This window comes from Notolepis coatsorum (assembly GCF_963971535.1).
Source record: "Notolepis coatsorum genome assembly, chromosome: 16".
Classification (NCBI taxonomy): domain Eukaryota; kingdom Metazoa; phylum Chordata; class Actinopteri; order Aulopiformes; family Paralepididae; genus Notolepis; species Notolepis coatsorum.
The window spans coordinates 41584312-41606038 of record NC_140180.1 but is presented as its reverse complement, the minus strand read 5'-3'; the positions used below and the strand labels follow the sequence as shown (position 1 = coordinate 41606038).

At 45.3% G+C, this 21727-nt stretch overlaps 1 protein-coding gene across 1 annotated transcript in view; it reads left to right on the top strand.

The window, feature by feature from the left end:
- The window catches only part of dgkq (diacylglycerol kinase theta), a 91915-nt gene that overhangs the window by 42594 nt on the left and 27594 nt on the right, over window positions 1-21727 (top strand). Inside the window, exons 10-13 of the mRNA XM_084332313.1 lie at window positions 7650-7740; window positions 12429-12483; window positions 12610-12671; window positions 14067-14217. Coding sequence (XP_084188439.1) covers window positions 7650-7740; window positions 12429-12483; window positions 12610-12671; window positions 14067-14217 — 359 coding nt within the window. The remainder of the gene's footprint in view (window positions 1-7649; window positions 7741-12428; window positions 12484-12609; window positions 12672-14066; window positions 14218-21727) is intronic.

The following is a 21727-nucleotide window of genomic DNA, read 5'->3' as shown; positions in this document are numbered from 1 at the left end:
CGCCATGCTTGAATTCACAATTTGTATGATCATTGCATTTATATAGCGCTTTTCTAGACACTCAAAGCGCTTTACAATGTAGGGTGGAAATTGCATCCAACCCTGGGCTACACAGGCTCAATCGCTACCATACACCATTGGCACCAGGCACACATCACACTACATCATCGCTGAAAGGCTCAGGAGAAGGGGATTGATATCAGCCAATTAATAGGAAAATCCAACCCTAATGTCCTCATCGTGGGAGGGGGAAGCAGGTGAAGCTGACCAATAGGGCAATGGGAAAACTCATGGGCCAATCCCCCGTGAAGTGGATAATTGGATTACAAAAACATTGAAGAAAAGTAAGAAACCCTGCACCCTAGGAGATGGAAGCTCATCAAGCATACGCGCTGAAGAGACTATGAAGACGCATGGTGAAAACCACATGGAGAGGGTGCGTCAGAACCTTCTATCCCCCTAGGCGGTCTACCAACATCGCAACCTGGAACATCAGGACCATGTACACAGCGTCAGTCATCGCAGAAGCAATGAAAAGATACACGCTCTCTATCCTCGGCTTGTGTGAAACCAGATGGCTCCAGACAGGAGAATTCAAACTGACCAGTGGTGAATCCATAATCTTCTCTGGACACCCGGATGAGAAAGCACCACACACGGAGTGGCACTCATGCTCTCCAAAGAAGCGCAGAGGGCCCTCATCAGTTGGGAGCCCATCAACTCCAGAATCATCACCGCAAAATTTAAAACCACCCATAAAATAATTAACCTACATGTCATACAATGTTATGCACCCACCAACACCACAGATGAGGAAATGAAGGACAACTTCTACAACCAGCTACAACAGCTACTCCAGGCCAGGAAAGAAAAAGACATCTTTCTCCTCATGGGCGACATGAATGCAAAGGTTGGGAACAACAACAATGGATACGAACTGATTATGGGAAAGCATGGAATCGGCTGTGCGGACTACAACCTGGTCATAGGAGGGACAGTTTACCCCCACAAACCCGTTCACAAAGCCACATGGATATCACCTGACCACACCACAGAAAACCAAATAGATCATATATGTATAAACAGGAAGTTCAGACATTCCCTCCTGGGTGTACGAGTGAAGAGGGGGGCAGATGCAGGGTCAGATCATCACCTACTGGCCGCAAAACTACAACTCAAGCTGAAGCGCTGTAACAGCCCCACTGACAACAGAGCAAAGTACAACATCCAGCTTTTCCAGGACATGGGAACAACGGAACTATACCAAATCACTAGGGATGCTCGATATTGGCTTTTTTACCGATACCGATATTCCGATATTGTCCAACTCTTAATTTCCGATACCGATATCAACCGATACCAACCGATACCGATATATGCAGGGTTTCCCCGTCCAAAAAACTGAATAATTTCAGGTAACTAATAATTTCACTGGATATATATATAACAAATATTGTTATTTTTTTTTATTTTTTTTAAACCGATACCGATATTTTCCGATATCACATTTTACTGCCGATATTGGCCGATAATATCGGTCGGCCGATAATATCGGACATCCCTACAAATCACCCTACAGAACAGGTTCCAAGCCATGCAAGAACAAGCTCAAAAACCAGTGGAAGAGCACTGGAACAACCTGAAAACCATATGGAAGGAGACATGCCTAGAAGTGGTAGGGAGAAAGAAAACAAGCCACAAACCCTGGATATCCACTGAAACACTGAAAATAATAGAGGAGAGGAGGGCAAAAAAAGACACAATAAACAAATGCAAAACTCAAGCAAAAAAGGGAGCAGTTCACAGAGACTACGAAGTAGCAAACAAGGAGGTGAAGAAAAACGTCACGCAACAAACAGAAATACATCGGCGCAAGAAGCAGAGGGAAAGAATAACATCAAGGAACTCTACCTGACCACCAAGAAACTAACCAGGAGGTTTAGACAGACAAACACACACATCCGTGACAAACAAGGACGACTCCTCACCACCAAGGAAGAACAACATCAAAGGTGCACTGAGCACTTTAGGGAGCTCCTCAACAGAGAGCCCCCTGTCCAAGAGGGGGAGATTCCGCCAGCTGCACACATGCTGGAGATCAACTGTGCCCCCCCAACAAGATATGAGGTGAAAAAGGTTGATATGAGATATGAGGTTATGAAGCCCTCTGGCTCCCCAAACGATGCTGTTTCACCTCGACTCTTTAAGGAAGTCTTCCCAGTTGTTGGGCCTACTGTACTTACTATTATGAATAGCAGCCTGTCCTCTGGTGTGGTCCCTGCACTTTTTAAACATGCGGTTGTGCAGCCTCTGATCAAGAAGCCTTGGCTTGATCCCGCAGCCATGTCGAATTTTAGGCCCATATCTAAACTGCCATTTTTATCAAAGATCCTCGAGATAATTGTCTATACTCAGCTAATGAATTTTTTAAACAAGCACAATATTCTCGAGGTTTTCCAATCTGGTTTTAAAGCCCTGCACAGCACTGAGTCTGTGTTTTTAATGGCATCTTTTTAGCTACTGATTCCAGTGACTGTGTTGTCCTGGTCCTTTTAGACTTGTCAGCCGTTTTTATATTTAAATTTTTTTATTATGTTTTTGGTAGATTTTTTTTATTTGTTTGTACTACCGGGCAGTCCGGTAGAGGGAGAGAGAGAGGAAGAACGGGAGACAGCGGGGGAAGACATTCGGCAAAGGACGCCGGGTCCGGGAATCGAACCCGGGTCGGCCACTTCACGACGCAGCGCGTTACATGGGTCGCCACTTGGGTGCCCGTTGTCGGCCACTTTTGACATGGTGGACCATGAGATTTTAATTGCTCGCCTTGAACAGTGGGTGGGCATCAGAGGCATAGCCCTTGAATGGTTCAAGTCCTACCTGGCAGATCGAACTTTTTGTGTTAGGCTTGAGGACTCTGTGTCCTCTACTGCCCCCTTATTGTATGGTGTCCCCCAGGGATCGATACTTGGTGCCGTCCTTTTCTCTATTTATTTATTGCCCCTTGGTTCCATCCTCAGAAAGCACGGCATCCCTTTTCAATGCTACGCTGATGACAGCCAGATTTATATGCCACTAAAGAAGTCTGGCTCCTTTTCTATAGAGCCGCTGACCAAATGTCTCAATGATATTAAGTCCTGGATGGCATTGCATTTTTTTTTAATTTTAATGATAAAAAGATGGAGGTCATGGTATTTGGTGGCCCTTCTGTGACCTCACTACTAGATCTGGGTTCGCTGGCACAACATGTCAAAGCGATAGTGAAGAACCTAGGTGTAAAAATGTACCCGGACCTTAAATGTTCAAGTTCAAGTTTATTTATTAGTTGTCATACAGAAGTACAGAATACTTTTATACAAAATGCTTCATTCTGTTACACTCCAGAGACTGTGCTAGGCAAAAAAGATAAGTATAAAATAAGTATAGCAAGTATAAAATAGAAGTCAAGTACGTAGACAAAAATGTTCAGTATATACATATATACAATGCTCAATGTAGAGTAGAAGTAACTGAGTTACCATACAATATACTATACAGTGCAAAGGATGAGGTATAATTTAGGTCCAATTTACAGTAAGGTGTAATGAGGTATGGGTTGTAGTGCAAATTCTTTACCAATAAATAGAAAGTGTGCTTAGGTGTTCTAAAGTGGTTAAAGTGGGTGCTGCAGTGAGTTGTATGTTTAAAGTGAGTGTGTGCGTGTGGATGTGTGTGTTGTGAGCTGTGAGTGCATTTGATGGTTGTTACATATTGTTATTGTTCGTTGAGCATCCTGATGGCCTGGGGATAGAAGCTTCTTCTGAGTCTCTCTGTGCTTGCCATGAGACTCCGGTATCGCTTGCCTGACCGCAGCAGTTCAAAGAGGCAGTTGTTTGGGTGGCTCGAGTCTTTGATAATTCTCTTAGCCTTGCCCATGCACCGCTTGTTGTAAATGCCCTGGAGAGTGGGAAGCCCCCCTCCAATTGTGCGTTCGGCTGAACGGGCCACTCTCTGTAGTCTGCTACGGTCTTGTGCGGTGCTATTCCCAAACCAGGAGGTGATATTGCCAGTCAGGATGCTCTTTATTGTGCATGAGTAGAAGTTCTTAAGGATCTTCTGACTGACTTGGAACTTCCTTAGGCGCTGTGACAGCCAGATCAAGGCGGTGGTAAAATCAAGCTTCTTCCAGTTGAGGCAGCTGCCCAAAATTAAGCCCATCCTACAGGCGCAGCATTTTGAAGCAGTAATCCACGCATTTGTGACCACTAGGCTGGATTACTACAATGCACTTAATTTAATTTTGTATCCACTTTTTCTCCTTATCTTTCTATTTTTTCTCCCATCCTAATTTCGTATTGCCAATTCTCCCCTCCCCTGTTTTGAACATTGCTAGACTATGCCTCCCACTGGTCGGCTGTAGTGAGGATAGAAGCCTTGCATCATGTGTCCCCTCCGGTACACGAGGAGGCAGCCTGTCGCATCTTTTTACCAGACAGCGCGGACTCTCAGTGGCGAGGAGTAACGCGTGGGAGGCTCACGCTGCCCCCGATACTTCCTGTCTCTGCTGTGCAGGCATCACCCAACCGACCTGTAGGAGTCGCTGTCCACAACGTCCAATCCCCACCCATCGACTTCCACCCGCTACCTCTGTCAATTGAAATAGTATGACGACTGGCCCGAGCCGCAGGCAATGCTGACACCGGGATTCGAGTACAATGCACTTTATATAGGGGTGAGTGGATCCTCGGTTGCTCGCCTTCAGATGGTGCAGAACGCCGCTGCGCGTCTTCTAACTGGCACTCGTAAATATGAGCACATCTCACCGATTTTATCCTCACTCCACTGGCTCCCCGTGCATTTTAGGATTCATTTTAAAATAATTATATTTGCTTTTAAAGCTCTTCATGACCTTGCCCCATCCAACCTCTCTGAGCTGTTGCAGTTCTATGCACCTTCCCGCTCTCTCAGGTCAGCTGACCAGCTCCTCCTTGTAGTGCCTAAAACTAGGCATAAGCTCAGGGGGGACCATGCTTTCTCCGTTGTCGCCCCTAAAATGTGGAACGAGCTGCCGCTGCATATTAGGCAGGCCTCATCACTGTCCCATTTTAAAGGCCTCCTTAAGACCCACCTTTTCTCTCTGGCTTTCGACACCATGTAGCTTGTTGATTTTATGATCTTACTGTTTTATTGTGTTATTGTTGTTTTGTTTTGTTACTGTGTCCTTTGCTTTTAAATACTTTTAAGTACTCATCTATTTAAATTTTTATTGTTGCCTATGTTTAACTTTTTATTTAATTTTCTTTTAGTACTCTTGTTCTTTTATCTATTTTTAGTGCTGCTTATAGTTTTTAATATGCTGCCTCTGTACAGCACCCCGCTCTAAACCACATTTCATGGGTGCATGAGGAAGGATAATAACGATAATCTAGCGTTGATTTCAGGAAGATTCAGCGATGGCGTTCTACCCAGAAGTTAAACAGCGACCCCTGGCGCTGAATGAGTTAAGAACTGCAACAACTATCGTGGGATTATGTTGCTCTCAACACCAAGCAAAGTGTTCAACCGCATTATCTTGGACAGACTGCGAAAAGGGGTCGATGATGAACTGAGAGAAAACTAAGCCGGTTTCAGGAACGGTAGATAGTGCAGTGACCAAATTGCCACCCTCAGGATCATCATCGAGCAATCCATAGAATGGCACGCACCTGTCTATGTCAATTTTGAAAAGGCATTCGATAGTGTAGACCGCAAGCTGCTTTGGAAACTCATGACACACTATGGAATCCCTAAAAAATACAGAAGCATAACCATGAACATGTATCAGGACATGAAATGCCAAGTGTTACATGATGGATGTGCATGAGAACACTTCAAAGTGCTCACCGGTGTGAAACAGGGCTGCCTACTTTCCCCCTTCCTCTTCCTCCTATGCATCGACTGGATCATGAGACAAACCACAACCAATAAGAAGACTGGCTTCCAGTGGAGTCTAACAGAGCACCTCGAAGACCTGGACTTTGCGGATGACATCGCACTACTCTCACACAACCAACCAACAGATGCAATACAACACCCAGCTGCTAGAAACAACTGCAGCTGGACTTGGGCTCAAAATAAATGGACCAAAAACTCAAGTAATCAGGGTCAATAATAAAAGCACAAACCCCATAACCATCGGGGGCCAGACACTGGAAGAGGTTGACAAATTTACATACTTGGGTAGTGTTATAGCTGTGGATGGCGGGACTGAGGAAGATGTAAGGACAAGAATGGGAAAAGCAACATTCAACATGTTAAACAAGATCTGGAAAACCCGAAACATCAAACTCAACACCAAGCTCAAAATCTTCAACTCCAACATCAAATCTGTACTGCTATATGGCTCTGAAACCTGGAAAACCACCACTAACATCATCAATAAACTGCAGAACTTCATCAACCATTGTCTGAGACGTATCCTCAGGATCTTCTGGCCAAACACAATCACCAACATCAAGCTGTGGGAATGCACCAAGCAAGAATCAGTGGAGGTCCAGCTGACCAGGAGAAAATGGAGCTGGATTGGGCACACACTTCGAAGACACAAAACCGCAATAACTAAACCGGCATTAACCTGGAACCCACAAGGCAAGCAAGGCAGAGGAAGACCCAAAAACACCTGGAGAAGAGACACTGAGCAGGAACTCAAGACGAGGGTACTGACGTGGAAACAGCTGGAGAGGATGGCTCAAGACAGACTGGGTGGAAACATTTCATCAATGGCCTATGTTCCGAAAGGAATAAAAGGCCTAAGTAAAGTACCGGTAAGTAATTAAGAGGAAGGGATGATTAGGTGGCCTTGATGTGAGAGAGCTGATTTGGGAATTTGGCCAGGAACATCGGGGAACCCCCTACTCTTGGCGATAGGCGCCCTGGGTTCTTTAACGACCAAATTCACCTCGGTTTAACGTCTCATCAGAAGGACGCCACTCACACACTGTATGGTGTCTCTATCATTATAACAGGGGAATTGTTACTGCCAAGTCCAGAGGACAGAGTATTGTGCATTGTTAATATCGGGAGTATACTTTTATCAGCTTCAGATGTATCATTTGATTTTAAGTGTTTTAGGTTGCGGGGCGACAGTGGAGCAGTAATCCTGAGGTTCCCGGTTAAATTCCCGCTCCTCCTGGGCAGCGTGTCGAATTGTCATTGAGCAAGACACTTAACCCCTAACTGCTCCCGAGGAGCAGGTTGGCACCTTGCATGGTTGCCTCCGCTGTCGGTGTGTGAATGTGTGAGTGAATGGCTAAAATGTAAATTGTAAAGCGCTTTGGATAATATCGCTATATAAATGCAGCATTTACCATTTACCAGATCATTTGACCCTGTGCTGACCTTAGATCATTTGATCCTGTGCTGACCTTTGATGATTTAACTCTGTGCTGACCTTTGATGATTTAACCCTGTGCTGACCTTAGATCATTTGACCCTGTGCTGACCTTTGATTAGTTTACCCTGTGCTGACCTTTGATGATTTGACCCTGTGCTGACCTTTGATGATTTGACCCTGTGCTGACCTTTGATGATTTGACCATGTGCTGACCTTTGATGATTTGGGTGTTTAAAAAAATCCTACAACAATTATTACCGTCCCACCGTTTGAATCCCCTTCACCTGCTGTGTGCCTCCAGGGTGGGCGTGGCCTACGTCACCATCTCCATCTCCGGGAGCAGCACAGTGGATGAAGTGGTCAAAGAAGGCCTCACTCAGATGGGCAGGCGGGTAAGTGACCTCATCCGTCGTTGTCACACAAAGATCGATGGACTGATACTTTATTGATCCCCTCTGGGGAATTCAGGTGTACAGTAGCTCTGATCAGTCAACATTAGTTAAAATAGACAAACATAAAATGGACACACAATACAAGAGTCAAACGAGTAAAGCAATGAGGTAGACAAACGATAAAAACTTAGTTTAGAAGTTAAACATTTTAAAGTTAAAAAGGTAGCAGCAGTAAAAATATATCAATAAATTAAGATAAATGAGCACTATTGCACAGTGTTAAAAATTGCACATTCGCTATTGCACTTTGTCCAAAGACGTTTTCACCATTTCCACATCAGCTGAAGGTTTACACAGTAAGTTATGGGTTCAGCTTCATGACCCTAGGGCCCATAAAAGACATCCAAAAAGCAGAAACATGTGACTACCAGTATTATTGTGGAGATGGATTTATCCCAGGAGATTTTTCTATGATTTATATATTTGTTTATTATGCCTAATGCTAGATTAGTTTATTATATTTTGTTATGTACTATACTGACATGCGGGTATTCCTTTTCAAGACGGGTATGTAGCTTTTCTTTCCCAGAGCTGTGGCCTCCACCATACCCCTCTCTGCTCAACCATAGAACGCATTACAGGAACTATGAACACACACACACACACATACACAACACACTGGAACTGTGAGCGCATATACACACACACACACACATACACACCAATAACTGTTACACACACACAAACACACACACACCAATAACTGTTACACACACACAAACATCAAAGACTGTGACACACGCACACCAATAACTGTTACACACACACAAACATCAAAGACTGACACACGCACACCAATTTATAAATGCAAAGATTTTGCTTATTAGCAAGATTTATTGATATTTATCACATTCAACCTCTGTAAATTTGTAGATTATTGTAGAATTATTTAATTTAGCTACTTGTACTTGCTTCACCTTTTTAAACATGCTGCTATTTTACTGCTGTTTTCTGGTACTGCTTTTATTTAATTGTTTTATTTTAACTAAATCGGAGAAGCCATGCAAAACGTCATTGTAATTAATGAAGAGCATTAATTAATTAATAAATGTATAGCCTATTTAAGAGCATTTCTACCATCATAATGACATTTTTCATTACTCATTCATATTCAAGTGAGAACAGTGACCTATGCATGTTCATAACCAGTGTGGGTCTCTCTGTGGGCCTGTGGGCCTGTGGGTCTGCATCTGGCTGGTGAGACGTTCAATGTCAGGTTCCATTAGTCACAGCCAATCTATAATGTTCAGTGAATTTTGATCTTGCCGGGAGCTTTCAGCAGTTTCATGTGTAGAAAGGTTTGCTGCCAAACATTTTGGACATCTTCGCTGTATGCTTTTTGAAGTTTGGATAGGTATTGTTTGGGAGGGCGGCATAGAATTCAATGAGACTGCTGGGCTGGAATGCGTCTTTCAGAACATCACAGTTCTGTAGCTCGGCCCACTAAAACTGATGGGTCAAGAGGATTGATTGATTGTTTTGTTTTGAATGAAAAATGTAATCAAAGCTATTATTAATGTATATAATTCATAAGGTTATATAATAGAATACTTTAACTCCTTCTTATGCTATAAGTCTAAGAAAGGTTGTTTAGAGACCCTGTTTCTCTCTCTCCATCTTTCCCTGTTCTGGACGGAGTCAGTGGGACACACACGCACACACACACACACACACACACACACACACACACACACACACACACACACACACACACACACACACACACACGCATACGTACAACCTAGGCACACACATAGGGCCTACAGTTGTCTGACACAGGCCTAACTTACTTACTAACGACTTTGTCATGTGACATCATTTTTATCATTATCATTGGAACTTCCTAACCAGGCATCCTGACACGCAACACAATGCGTGTTTACACTTATGGTGGTCTATTTTGGAACTGAAGATGTTGACGTCAAGGAAGGCTGATGGCATCAACACAGAGTGGTATAAAAAGTGCAAGACGAGAAACGGAGCTTTGAAGCATCCCTGGTCTAGGAGGAGTGCCCCAGTCAATCCTGGTCCCAGTTGATATATGACATAACTTTCTGGCTCACTCGTGAACTATTTTCTTTCTCCACCTTAACGATTCATCAATATGTGTTTCTTTAGGCGAGAAATAAGATATACAATTGCAGGATCTGATCTGGAATACCTAGTTTTACAGTTTGATCTAATTTTGTGAACCAGGAAGTACAGCTGCACAGTTTAATTTTAATTTAAAGAGACGGAAGGCAAGAGTGGCTGTTTGAGGCTGACTGAGCCTGACTGCTGAATGACAGCCTGCTGTTCATACATTTTTGTAAATAGACTAGTGAAAGATATCGACCAGAATCAGCCAGTATCGCCTCGTCATCTGTGTTCGTGTAGTTTCTGTGTTGTGTTTATCTCTCTCTCCGAAGTCGACCTTCTCATACTGGCTGTACAACTGTGTCATCCCCCTTAATGCAATCCGTAATCATAAGAATTCGACACTGGCAAACGTGGTACCTTTCTTGGAAAAACGTTGTTTATTCCATAAACAAAGCCTCTGGAAAACAGTTTTGCATTGTCCTTGAAAAGCCTTAAGGCCTCTGCATGCTACAGAAACTTCAGAGCAACTGCAACACAACATCGGCGCGATTTCAGCGCGGTTGTTTTAGAGGGTCTTGTAGACTGTGTTGCTTGGACGTTGCGTACATGTCCCTCAAATCTAACCTAAACAACCGTTGCGTTGATATTGCGTAGCAGTGATTGGTTGGTTAGCGAATGGGGGCGGGGCTGTCATAGAATAATATTAGTCCCGCAGAGAATATCATCCTCCATTGTTGTTTCCAGCGTTGACGCTAAATAATTAGCGTCACATAGCTCGCCTTTTTCTGAAAACCCAAGCACATATTGTTCCATAGCATACGCCTTCAGTTGATCATGACAAATCCTCTCTTACCTTGACGATTAAAAAGCCTCCATAATTTAGTAAATAAAGCTGTAGCCAGCCAGCTAGCATTGGGTCTATTCAAAATGCTATCCACATTAGCTACATAGCTAACCAAGTAAATACAATGGTATCCGTCCTGAGGTAACGTTAAATACAACGTTTGCTAGTCGAAATGACTGGACACACACAGGGACAAGTTAAACATCAATCAATTAATTTATTCCAATAGGTAGTTTGAGCTGCATGTGAGCCGAGGTCCTCTCCATTGGAAACTAATGATGTTACGGTAACGTTAGCTCGAAAAGCACAGAAAGTTAAGCTGCTAGCAACAGACACTATAACACTTCCGGTCGGGGGTTTTCAAAATAAAAGAGCGACGTCTAAAATCACCGGAAATACGTTTATTTTGTACATTATCTAACGATAACACGAACCTAAACTAACTTTAGTTAAACTAACTTTGCGCGTCGATGTTGCAGAAGCATAAAGGCAGAGTGTCTAAAACACCGTTGCTTTGTCGATGTTGTGTTGCAGTTGCTTTGAAGTTTCTGTAGCATGCAGAGGCCTTTAGAAGGAACTAAATTCATTATTCTAACGATCTAACACGCAGTCTTTGACAACGGCTCTTTGACCCAAATCACTATAGCAACGGCGATGTTGATATTACCGCCCCTCTTACCCCAAGCTGTCTAGCTGCCGTTGTGTGTGTTTTTTTATTTTTATTTTGTGACAATGACACAGCACAGGATTGTGGGCTGACATTGTTTCAGAATGTACAAAAACAGTCAAATTTGATTATCATGACATTTGTATTTACAGTATACAGATCATATCAACATCGGTTATTGGACATAAAATAAATGCTATCAGGGCGGCCGGGTAGCGCAGCGGACTAAGCGTCTGTCTACCACCGCAGAGACAGTGGGATCGAATCCAGCTGCGGTACCTCCGGCTTGGTCGGCCGTCCATACTGACACAATTGGCAGTGTCAGCGGGTGGGAAAGCCGGTGGGGTGGGTCCTGGTCGTTGTAAACAGCGACTCCTACAGTTCGGTCGGGGCGCCTGCACAACGAGGGAAGGATCTGGGAGAGGTAGTGTCATCCTTCCACACGTTACACTCCCCCAGTGAGAGTCCGCGCTGCCAGGTGAAAAGAAGCGGTGGGCTGGCTACACATGTGTCAGAGGAAGCATGTGATAGTCTCCGCCCTCCCAGACCGACGGTAGGGGGTAGAGTGCGCAACGACCAGGAAGGGGATTGGGAATTGGCATAACGACTAACATTGGGATGGGAGAAAAACTGAAAAAGGAGGGGGGGAAAAGAGAATACAAAAAAATAATAATAATAATAATGTTATCGATATCGGTCAAAATGTTCATATCGGTGCATCCCGAAAATACACTATGAAAATTGTAATATTAAACTTGGAAATGGCCATAATATGTGCTCTTTAATTTAACTTTTCAAAATGCATTTCTGGCATTATTCACAGGGCCAGGCCAAATGCAGTGGTGGGCGCGTAGTTTGGGGACCCCATGCATTAAACAAATGCGGAGCAGAGATTTTATGACTGTATTGAAATGGATACACTTTGCTATACTGCAATACTGTACTACCACCCAAGCCTACCTACAGCTTCAATTCAAAACACCAGTCCCCAGAAAATAGCTATTCTGCCCATTGCAATGACGTGTGCTGTGTTTCTAGGACGAGGACCCCTCCAACTTCAACCTCGTAGAGGTCTACATGGGCAGTAAGCAAGGTGAGGAATTGGTGGAAATGATGAGCAACGAATTTGGCATTTCGATTCTAAAATAGAATTCTGTCCCCTTTTATGTCCGTGGCATTTAATCAGTGTTGAAAATGTTTCCTCTTCTCTCTGACCCAGTTCAGAGGCAGCTGCTGACGGGCCAGGAGCTGGTACTGGAGAAACTGCAGGAGATCAGGAAGGTATGAGGAACTCCCTATAGACTCGTACTTCAGGTTCATACTCCTACGCACGCGGCTTAGGTTTCAAAACGGGGAGGGAGTGGATGGATTATAGTGTTTTCGGCTTTATTTGTGCTGGCGATGGGCTGAGATGGGTACTCCGTTGAGGAGTGGAAAGGAGTGACTGTAATGCTCTGTACAGTATGTGCAAGACGAGACACATTGTTAACATGTTATTATCTCAGCCGGTGGACTGCCACAACTAAACGTATGCACCGGTATGGGAAACACTAATTGTAGACGTACTCTAATGTAGAGCTCAACATTTAGAAAATCTGAAATATTTTACTCAAATCTTTGGCTATCAGTGGATTTGTATGTCCAGCCTATAAATACATGATTGCGGAATGAGTGCTCAAATGACCCCAAAATCATTACATTTGGATGTCCTGGTGACTCACCACGCTAAGAAGCATACTGTATAATCGCAATGTCCTGGGTACGAATCCAGCCCTTGAGCTTTGTTTATACAAATATATTCTGTCTCACCCATGTTTCCTGTCAACCACTGTCCTATCTAATTAACTTTAAGCATAAATGCCCTACAACTAGTTTAAAGAAAAATAGGAGAAGAAAAGGTGGAATTGAAAGCTTTAATAGAGAAAGAGGTTTGAATAGAGGTGGTTCTTTATTGTTTTTGCTATAGACACATTGACTGGTCTCTATTGCTAGGGAACAGCTTGGACCCACATTTATTTCCCATCAGTTATAGATATTAGCAAACACTGCAACAGGAAGTAAACCTGGGTCCATTTAGAAAGTTCATGTTGTCGAGTTGAAACGGTCTATAATGGGTGCATTAACCCTTTCACTACCACACTACAGAAGGTTAACCTTTCACTACCACACTACAGAAGGTTAACCTTTCACTACCACACTACAGAAGGTTAACCTTTCACTACCACACTACAGAAGGTTAACCTTTCACTACCACACTACAGACAGTTAACCCTTTGTCGTGTGGTCGTGAAAGGGTTAACCCTTTGGTAGTGTGGCAGTGAAAGGGTTAAGTAACTGAGCGCTCGCCGTGAGAATGCTCATCCTGAGCACATCTTTGGAATCCCTTAACGTTCTGCTCTATCTGAGCGCTGGGCAACTGCCTTTAATGACCCATCCACATTTGACAGATGTAAGAGCGTCCGCACAGGATCCATTTCTTTTGTATACAGAGCCTAGTTAGAAAGTGCTCCGCAACGCTTTGAGCGGCTCAGAGTGAGCGGAACCGAGCAACCTGTTAAGTGCATTTTTTGCTCTAGGCGATGCTCAGTTACTTAATGCAATAGCTCAACGCTTTGTGTGCGTGTCCCCACTTTTCTGACATTTTGCGATCTATTGTTGTCGCTCTTCTTATTTTAGATATCCCTGAGGCAGATGAACCAGACCCGTTTTTACATAACGGAGAGCAGGAACAGAGTGGTCCAGGTCAGCCTGCTGATAGGAGGTCTGCCTCCGCTGCTGAGCAAAGAGGAATATACCCAGCTGCTCCAGGAACACCTGGCCATCAAGAGTGAGTTGTCAGACGTATACTTTGCCTCAAGGCTTTTTGTTTTTAAATAACGTATCGGCCCGATTATAAGACAACCCCCCCCCCCCCCCCCCCTCTTATTTCAATGTTTTTTGGGAAAAGCACAACAAATATTTTACATCAAATTTTGTTTTTATGAAGGAAATTAGTGTAATGATTTGAACAGGAAGGAGGGCTGCAGCGTCTTTGTAGTGTGAATCCAGTGTTTTAGAAGGTGCTCTTTGGATAAAGGGGAGCCAGTTGAAAAAACAAAGAAGTTCCAGGCACTCTTCAAGTATATAAAAAAGCTTTAATTAGTTGCTTAGTTCATAATAGAAAAAAAGAAAAAAAAAAAAAAACATGTTTCGGCCTCTCTATCTGCCTTCTTCAGGGCATACAGTGTAATGATATAGTGTAATGATTTTTTTGATGAAGGTACCAGTAATACTAACACGTTGAATAAAACAAGCTGATATATATATTTTTTATGAAATTGTCTTGCTCAGTTTTCAAGCTATTGTATAAAGCCATTGTGGTGGTATCATATAAAACTAGCCATCCCAAGGAATCCACAGAAACCAAAAATACTGTCCGTGGCTAGCTACGTTAGCTACGGAGCTAATAGAGTGTACCATCCAGCAACACTGAAACTGACTAACGCCAACGCTATGCCGAGTTCATACTACACTACACGTATGAACTCGACATAGAGTCAACGTTACTCCGTTTCCATGAAGTGTTTAATTAGCAGCAATCTGTTGTTCTGTTGTTGAAATTTTAACGTTAAGGTAGGTATCCGACGCACTTCCGGCGTGGACAGGAAAACGTCATGAAATCGTTGTAGTCATTTTGTAGTCTTATTAACTAAAAGATTTTAACAAAATAAAAAGCAGCAGCACTATTGCATAACTGAGTCATGTTTGCTATGTATTTCTTTCTTTAGGGGAGTAGGACATTTGTTTCACAGTTTTAGCATGATGTTTTATAGATGGCCAGGTTAAACACAGGTTTTAGTTTTTTAAGAGGGGGGGTTTGATTTGATTGAAGTGTATTTCAAATATGCAACACAACAAACAAATATCAAGTACAGATATAGCCTTAAGCCGTTCAAATAATAAATTGTAATTTTTTTTTAATTAAAATATATTAAAATATTTAAATAATAATCTAAAAGAACCGATAAGAGTATCGATAAAGTACCGAACCGTTAAGCAGTATCGATAAGAGTAGTAGTATTGATAAAATCCTAACGATACCCATCCCTAGTCCCTCCCATCTTTTTTCTCTCTCTACTGTACTGTCAAAAAAACAAGCAGATACCAGAATCAAACACTCAGCTACTGCAATTAATGTAAAGGAACTGGCCTTTTTGACAATGGCTCCATGACATATCAACAACTTAAATGATTCCCCAGGACTATGGTATCGAAAAGAAGTGCAAATGTAACAGTAAAGATATAGTATAGAAATGATATACACAGTAAAGTGAAGAAATGATATACACAAGTAATACTGTGTCATAAATATGCTTGAAAATAACAAGGATGGATGGATAGATGGAGATAGAAGTTATTTTCTGCAGGGACGATGTATTTATAAAATATGCAGTTACCTTGTCTCTGCATAGTCCCGGGGTGATGGTACACGTCAGACTGGAGCGCCTTAGATTCACCCTGAAGGGTTCTACTGAAAAGTATTATAAGGTCTGGCAGCCTTTCATTTCTTACTTGGAGCATGATTTCCCACTAGCCTCAGCATAGGTGGAGGCTCATGCTGGCCCTTCATGCCCTCTTCTTTTTTTCTTTGTTCTTTTCTCTGTTATTTTCTCTTTTCTTTTCTAGGCTGAGATTAACCACTAGGCTGAGATTAATCACTAGGCTGAGATTAACCACTATAGGCTGAGATTAACCACTATAGGCTGAGATTAACCACTAGGCTGAGATTAACCACTAGGCTGAGATTAACCACTATAGGCTGAGATTAACCACTATAGGCTGAGATTAACCACTATAGGCTGAGATTAACCACTATAGGCTGAGATTAACCACTAGGCTGAGATTAACCACTATAGGCTGAGATTAACCACTAGGCTGAGATTAACCACTAGGCTGAGATTAACCACTATAGGCTGAGATTAACCACTAGGCTGAGATTAACCACTATAGGCTGAGATTAACCACTATAGGCTGAGATTAACCACTAGGCTGAGATTAACCACTAGGCTGAGATTAACCACTAGGCTGAGATTAACCACTAGGCTGAGATTAACCACTATAAACTGAGATGAACCACTATAGGCTGAGATTAACCACTAGGCATGATTTAACTTTTTCATCTCCTTTCCTTCTCTCCTCTCTCTCTTAAATCTTGTTCTGTATCGTTAGGGCTCAGCTTGGCTTCGCCTTCTGCACTATCTCGCGTACGTGCACGCGTACTGAATAAACCACAAATGTACCTCTAATACCAGTATTAGTCTGACCACACCCCTCATCAGCTTACCTTCATAAGCAGGTGTGTGGTCACCTGCTCTCCTCCTTCTCGCTTTCACCACAAGGAAGAAGTGCCTCGGTAGATCCCCACACTTGACACCATGATGGAAGAAATTGGATTAGGAACAGCTTGGGAAACAAGGATACGTTGACATCATATCTTTATTTTCTCTCTCACTATTTTTCGAGAAAATACGGCGATATTGTCTTCGTACTGGAGTGTCTAGAAGATGATGATCATTCTACAAACCCTCCACCGGTTTTCGTATTGGGAGCACGCCGCTGCATGTTTCTCAACTGCAGTTCCTTGCTGTGTTTGTTGGGGTGAAACCTGTCAGGCCACAGCTGAACTGTCGGACATGCCGCTGTTGTGAGGAGCGGTGCGTTCCAGGTTGGGTGAGTAGTGTTTGCTGGCGGGCTCCACTTGTCTGTTAGTGCTATGGGGGCTACTAGACGAAGTTTATGGAAACCGGCCCCAGGCTAGGGTCCTTTGTTTAGCCGTCTAGGCGACAGAAGGCCTTGGTCTGGCGACCATTATAGTTTTAACTAGTGGGCCGCGACCATTGACACTGGTGATCCCTGTGTGTTCTGGACGAGTGGATTCTCTCTGTCACCGTGTTAAGACCCCATCTTTCATATCCAAATGAGAGTATTCCTTCACGAGGGGATATGTGCATGTAATGTGCGATAGCGGCAGATTCATGTTCAAAGTCAGCTATACAGGCCAGTTGGTACTGTGCTGATTCCGCCGGACGTGTTATTGTCACCGTTGTGAAGCGGTGTTGACGTCTTGTGTTCTCTTTTCTCTTAAAAAGTGAGGAGGGTTCAGAACGGCGGCCTGTCTGGGTGAGTGTTATGTCATTGTTTACATGTTCATAGCTTACGGTTAGCCGGTCGGTGGCCTGGCGCGGGGAGCTTGGCTTCTCGCGCGCCGCCGGGAGCTCGCTCCTGATCGCGTGCGTCGTAGATCGGCGTCTCGCGAGCGGAAGCGATAGCACCCGAACGGCTGGAGCAGCCGTTAGCTTGCTGCTATTCTGTTGAACGTGCTTTGATTTTTAACATGTTTTACACTCTTGACCACGACGTCATCCTTGACAGGGGATGTTCGTCAACCCTGCCCGAGCCTAGACGGGGATTGCGTCAACAAAGAGGACTGTAGCGACTGGTGGAGCGGCGACGCTGCCCGGATCGAACAACACGGGACGCTTGTGACTGCACTTCGCTGATCTGCGTTCCGGGCAGGTACGGGGTTGGCCAGACCCTCATAACACGTCTTCTGGTTTTACCTTGCTAAATGTATTGTGAATGACGGTGTTTTTTCCCAAAACGTGTGTTGTTACAATGCATTTGAGATACGTTGCGGGTTGTGTGTGAGCTGTTTTTGTCACTGGCAGTAGCTTCTCCGTGCAGGTCGTGATGTATTGATCTGGTTGTTGTGTGAGAAACATCATGGTGTTTATGTGTACCGTGTACTCACTACTAAGGCAACTAACCTATGAAGCTATGCTTGGTGACGAGTGAGTAAAAGAATGTTCTTTCTCAGACTGTAATGACAATGGACAGTGAGTTCACACATTAACAGGTTTTCCTGTTTTAACTGGCCGTATTGTGGGTAAAATAGGAGGATTGTGTTTTTCCCCCCCCGGTTCCCTGGGGACTTTATCACCTCCTATCAGACATGTTGTGCATTAATTGTGTCTTTTGTGTGGTAGGGATACGATGTAACTCTCAGCTTGATTGCTGAGGTTGTGCTAAATCTGCTGGAGAAACTTATTTCCTAAAGGGAAATTGGTTTGGTTGCTGTCATGTGTGTTTAGCAAGGCCTGTGGTCGATACTAATCAAGAATGATGTATTCTCTCATTGTGATGATGATGGGTTGTGTGTGTCATGTGACCTACAACTGGGTTGTACTGGCCACAGAAGCACATGTGTATGTTGGACCGGGGTTCTTAGAGCCCTCTCTATTCTGTGTTTTTCCTTAAAAATCAGATAGCAGGTTAGCTCGTGCGCTGTGTGGAGCTGTGAAACGCTTCATAGAGCTGACTATGACTGTGTCATATTCTCTTTTTGTCGTTACGTCGTATCATGGGTGTGGGGTCGTAAAGGGGTGAACTGGTAACCTTTCCTCTCCCCATTGTCTGTCGGTCAGGGGTACACCCCCTGTCCTTCAAGGTTCCCGTCACGTGGCGGTTCGGCACGTTACGGGGGGGGGGGGGGGGGGGGGGAGGGAGTTCCTGGTCCCACGGCCTGGTATATTGGGCGTGTGCACCGCAGGAATTCCCCCGCCATAGAGTACGTCACCGTGCGCGTCTCTGTTGGTAGGACTTCCGTGTGCTGTTCAGGTCCATGTGATGGATCTGTTTTCAGGGGGGGTGGTCAGGGCTCCTCCTCACCAAGCGCCTACTCAGGCCTTCTGTGAGTTCGGACTCCTTCTTCCATGTGATCCATGTGAGGAAGCCTCCATCAGAGTACAGAGCCTTCCTCCTCAGATTGTCAAAGTGAGTGGACCCTCTAGAAGGGTCCTTTTCTATTGTATGTATATTCGATTCAATTCGTTTATTGAGTGTGTATGGGTTCGGTGCCTCTTCCCCGGAGGCCCTAAAACCAGTTTTTTACATGGCTCAAGGTGCAATATATTCTTTTCAATCTGTACAGCTCGCGTGGGAAGTCTCTCTGGGGATCCCCGTCTCTTTCCTATGGGAGGGTGGTGGGATGTAAAAATGTGAACATTTTTTACCCCGGCTGTGTAGACTGGGATACATACTGTTGATGCTTCCTTCTTTCTATTCCAGAAGTGTTGGAGTTAGGGAGTGTCACACCCCTCTTGTCGTTCCCCTGGGCGCCTTGGGGATTCAATGGCAGGTCTAAATAGCCTGTTCATTGATGGGGGTGTGTCCCGACGCACGTATAGTGCTAGCTCGCTGTAAACAGGCGATTGACTGGCACGCCTTAGTTGCTTGTGGTTGAAACAGCGTTTTTATAAAGCAACTGAGATGGGGGTTTTTCCTCTTCCGGCGACCACATCCCATGACCTGGGTGGGTTGTCGACGGATCCTCGTTCATGTCTGGGGGATGATGACGGGATGGATCTGAACATATGTAGTGGGGTCTCACGCCCTTGGGGTGGGCCACCAGGCGCGGTTCGTCCCGACGTCTGGGTGGCGCCTTCTTTTCATGTTAAGATCAACACGCATATCTGCCCTTTTCCTGGGGCATGTCGGCGTGGTTAGGGCACGGGACTGGTTCTGGTCACGCTGGTCCAGATCAGTTGAACCCGTTGTCCGCCGGGGATGCAGATCTGCTGTTCTGGTACCCTGAGGGACTTGGGCTTTTTTCAGGGGGAAAAATGCCAGGTCGGTCTGGGTGTCACAGGGTTAAGCGCTATGGAGACCCTGGTTGGGTATGTTTTTACTCAGCACTGTCGTCATGGCTTACAGCCATGCCATTCTGTACGCGCTCGATCTCGTCGGATCTCGGCCGCTACACAGGTTGGTCCTGGTTAGTACTTGGTTGGGAGACCGCCGGGGAATACCAGGTACGGTGTGCTTAGGGGCTGGTTCTCCATTGTTTTTCGCTCCTCTCTCACGCATGGCGAAGAGGGGCCTGTGGGGGTGGTTTTTTGACCTCCTCTGGTGACCCTGTGCTTCCCGTACCGCCAGGCCCGGTCCGAAGTGATGTTTGCGACCCGTAGGCCTGGGTTAACCCTTTTTGGAAACTGAAACACTTGTACTGCGGTATAGCCGGTGTATACCCGCAGGTGTGTTTTGGAGTTTTTTCTTGAGGGGTTATAGGAACAACCACCGCATTGGGTAACACCGAGGTGGTTGATTCCCTGGTGTGTTGGAGCAGTGTCAACTCCCGGGTTCACCGGTTGAGGGTGCCCCTGCACGTTCATGACGTCTGCCAATCGTGTCAGCCTTCTCTGCCTCGACCCCTCTGGGTGGGGGTTGTTAAATGGAGGCTTGGTCATGCAACACCGCCAGCTTACGCTCCTTCCGCCGGGGCGGCTGTGTTCAGCTGTCCCCTCTGGCGCCTGTCTCGTCCGCAGTCTCCAGGCTAGGGTTAACAGCCTGTTGCCTGGTTTTTCCCCGGTGCGCTGCCTGCTTCCGTTGGTTAACCTTTTTTGTGTGCTTACGGCCATGCTGACTGCCTATTCTGCAGGGTCAGTGTGCCAGGCGGTGTACTATTGGGGGGACGGGGCCCGCTCGGCTTACTGGCCTGGTTGGTTCCGCCTGGGAATACCAGGTGCAGTAACTGAGGGGCCTTTGTCCGAATACGCTGGCGATGTGGGGGGCGGGGCACTACGTGCCCACCTGGTGGGGTCTTGATGCTGGCATCATGGACTTCTCCGGGCCCCCATTCCAGGGAGTCCAGTCCTTTTGGTGGGTCTGGGTCTTCCTTCGTGCTCCGCTGCTACGGCCTTGCCACGGGGTTGGGTTTGCCCTTGACCCCGTGATTCTGGGGGCAGTAACGAGGTTGTTCCTCCGTTCGTTCCCGGGTGGCATGCGGGTTGTGCGTGTGTGTAGTCGTGGGTCAAGCCACGGTCTGCTCACCCTGTGCGTTAAGTTGCTTGAGAGCTCTTCGCACGGTCGGGTCCGTCGCCTTCCCGTGAAGCCTCTAATAGGGGGGATACCCTCCATTAGGGGGGGTCGGGGGGGCTCGGCCCTCCCTGTTCTGATGGTTTTGGGGGGCTGTCAGCGGGGTGTATTTGTCAGCCAAGTGGCTCCGCTTGGCCTCCCTTGTGCAGAAGGCGAAGCCAAGCTGAGCCCTAACGATACAGAACGTTAGGTTATGACTATAACCAAGTTCTGTTAGTTAGGGCGATGCTTGGCTTCGGACGGCCGCTGCAGCCCTTGACCTCACCTTGTGGTGAAAGCTTGGGAAGGAGGAGAGCAGGTGACCACACACCTGCTTATGAAGGTAAGCTGATGAGGGGTGTGGTCAGACTAATACTGGTATTAGAGGTACATTTGTGGTTTATTCAGTACGCGTGCACGTACGCGAGATAGTGCAGAAGGCGAAG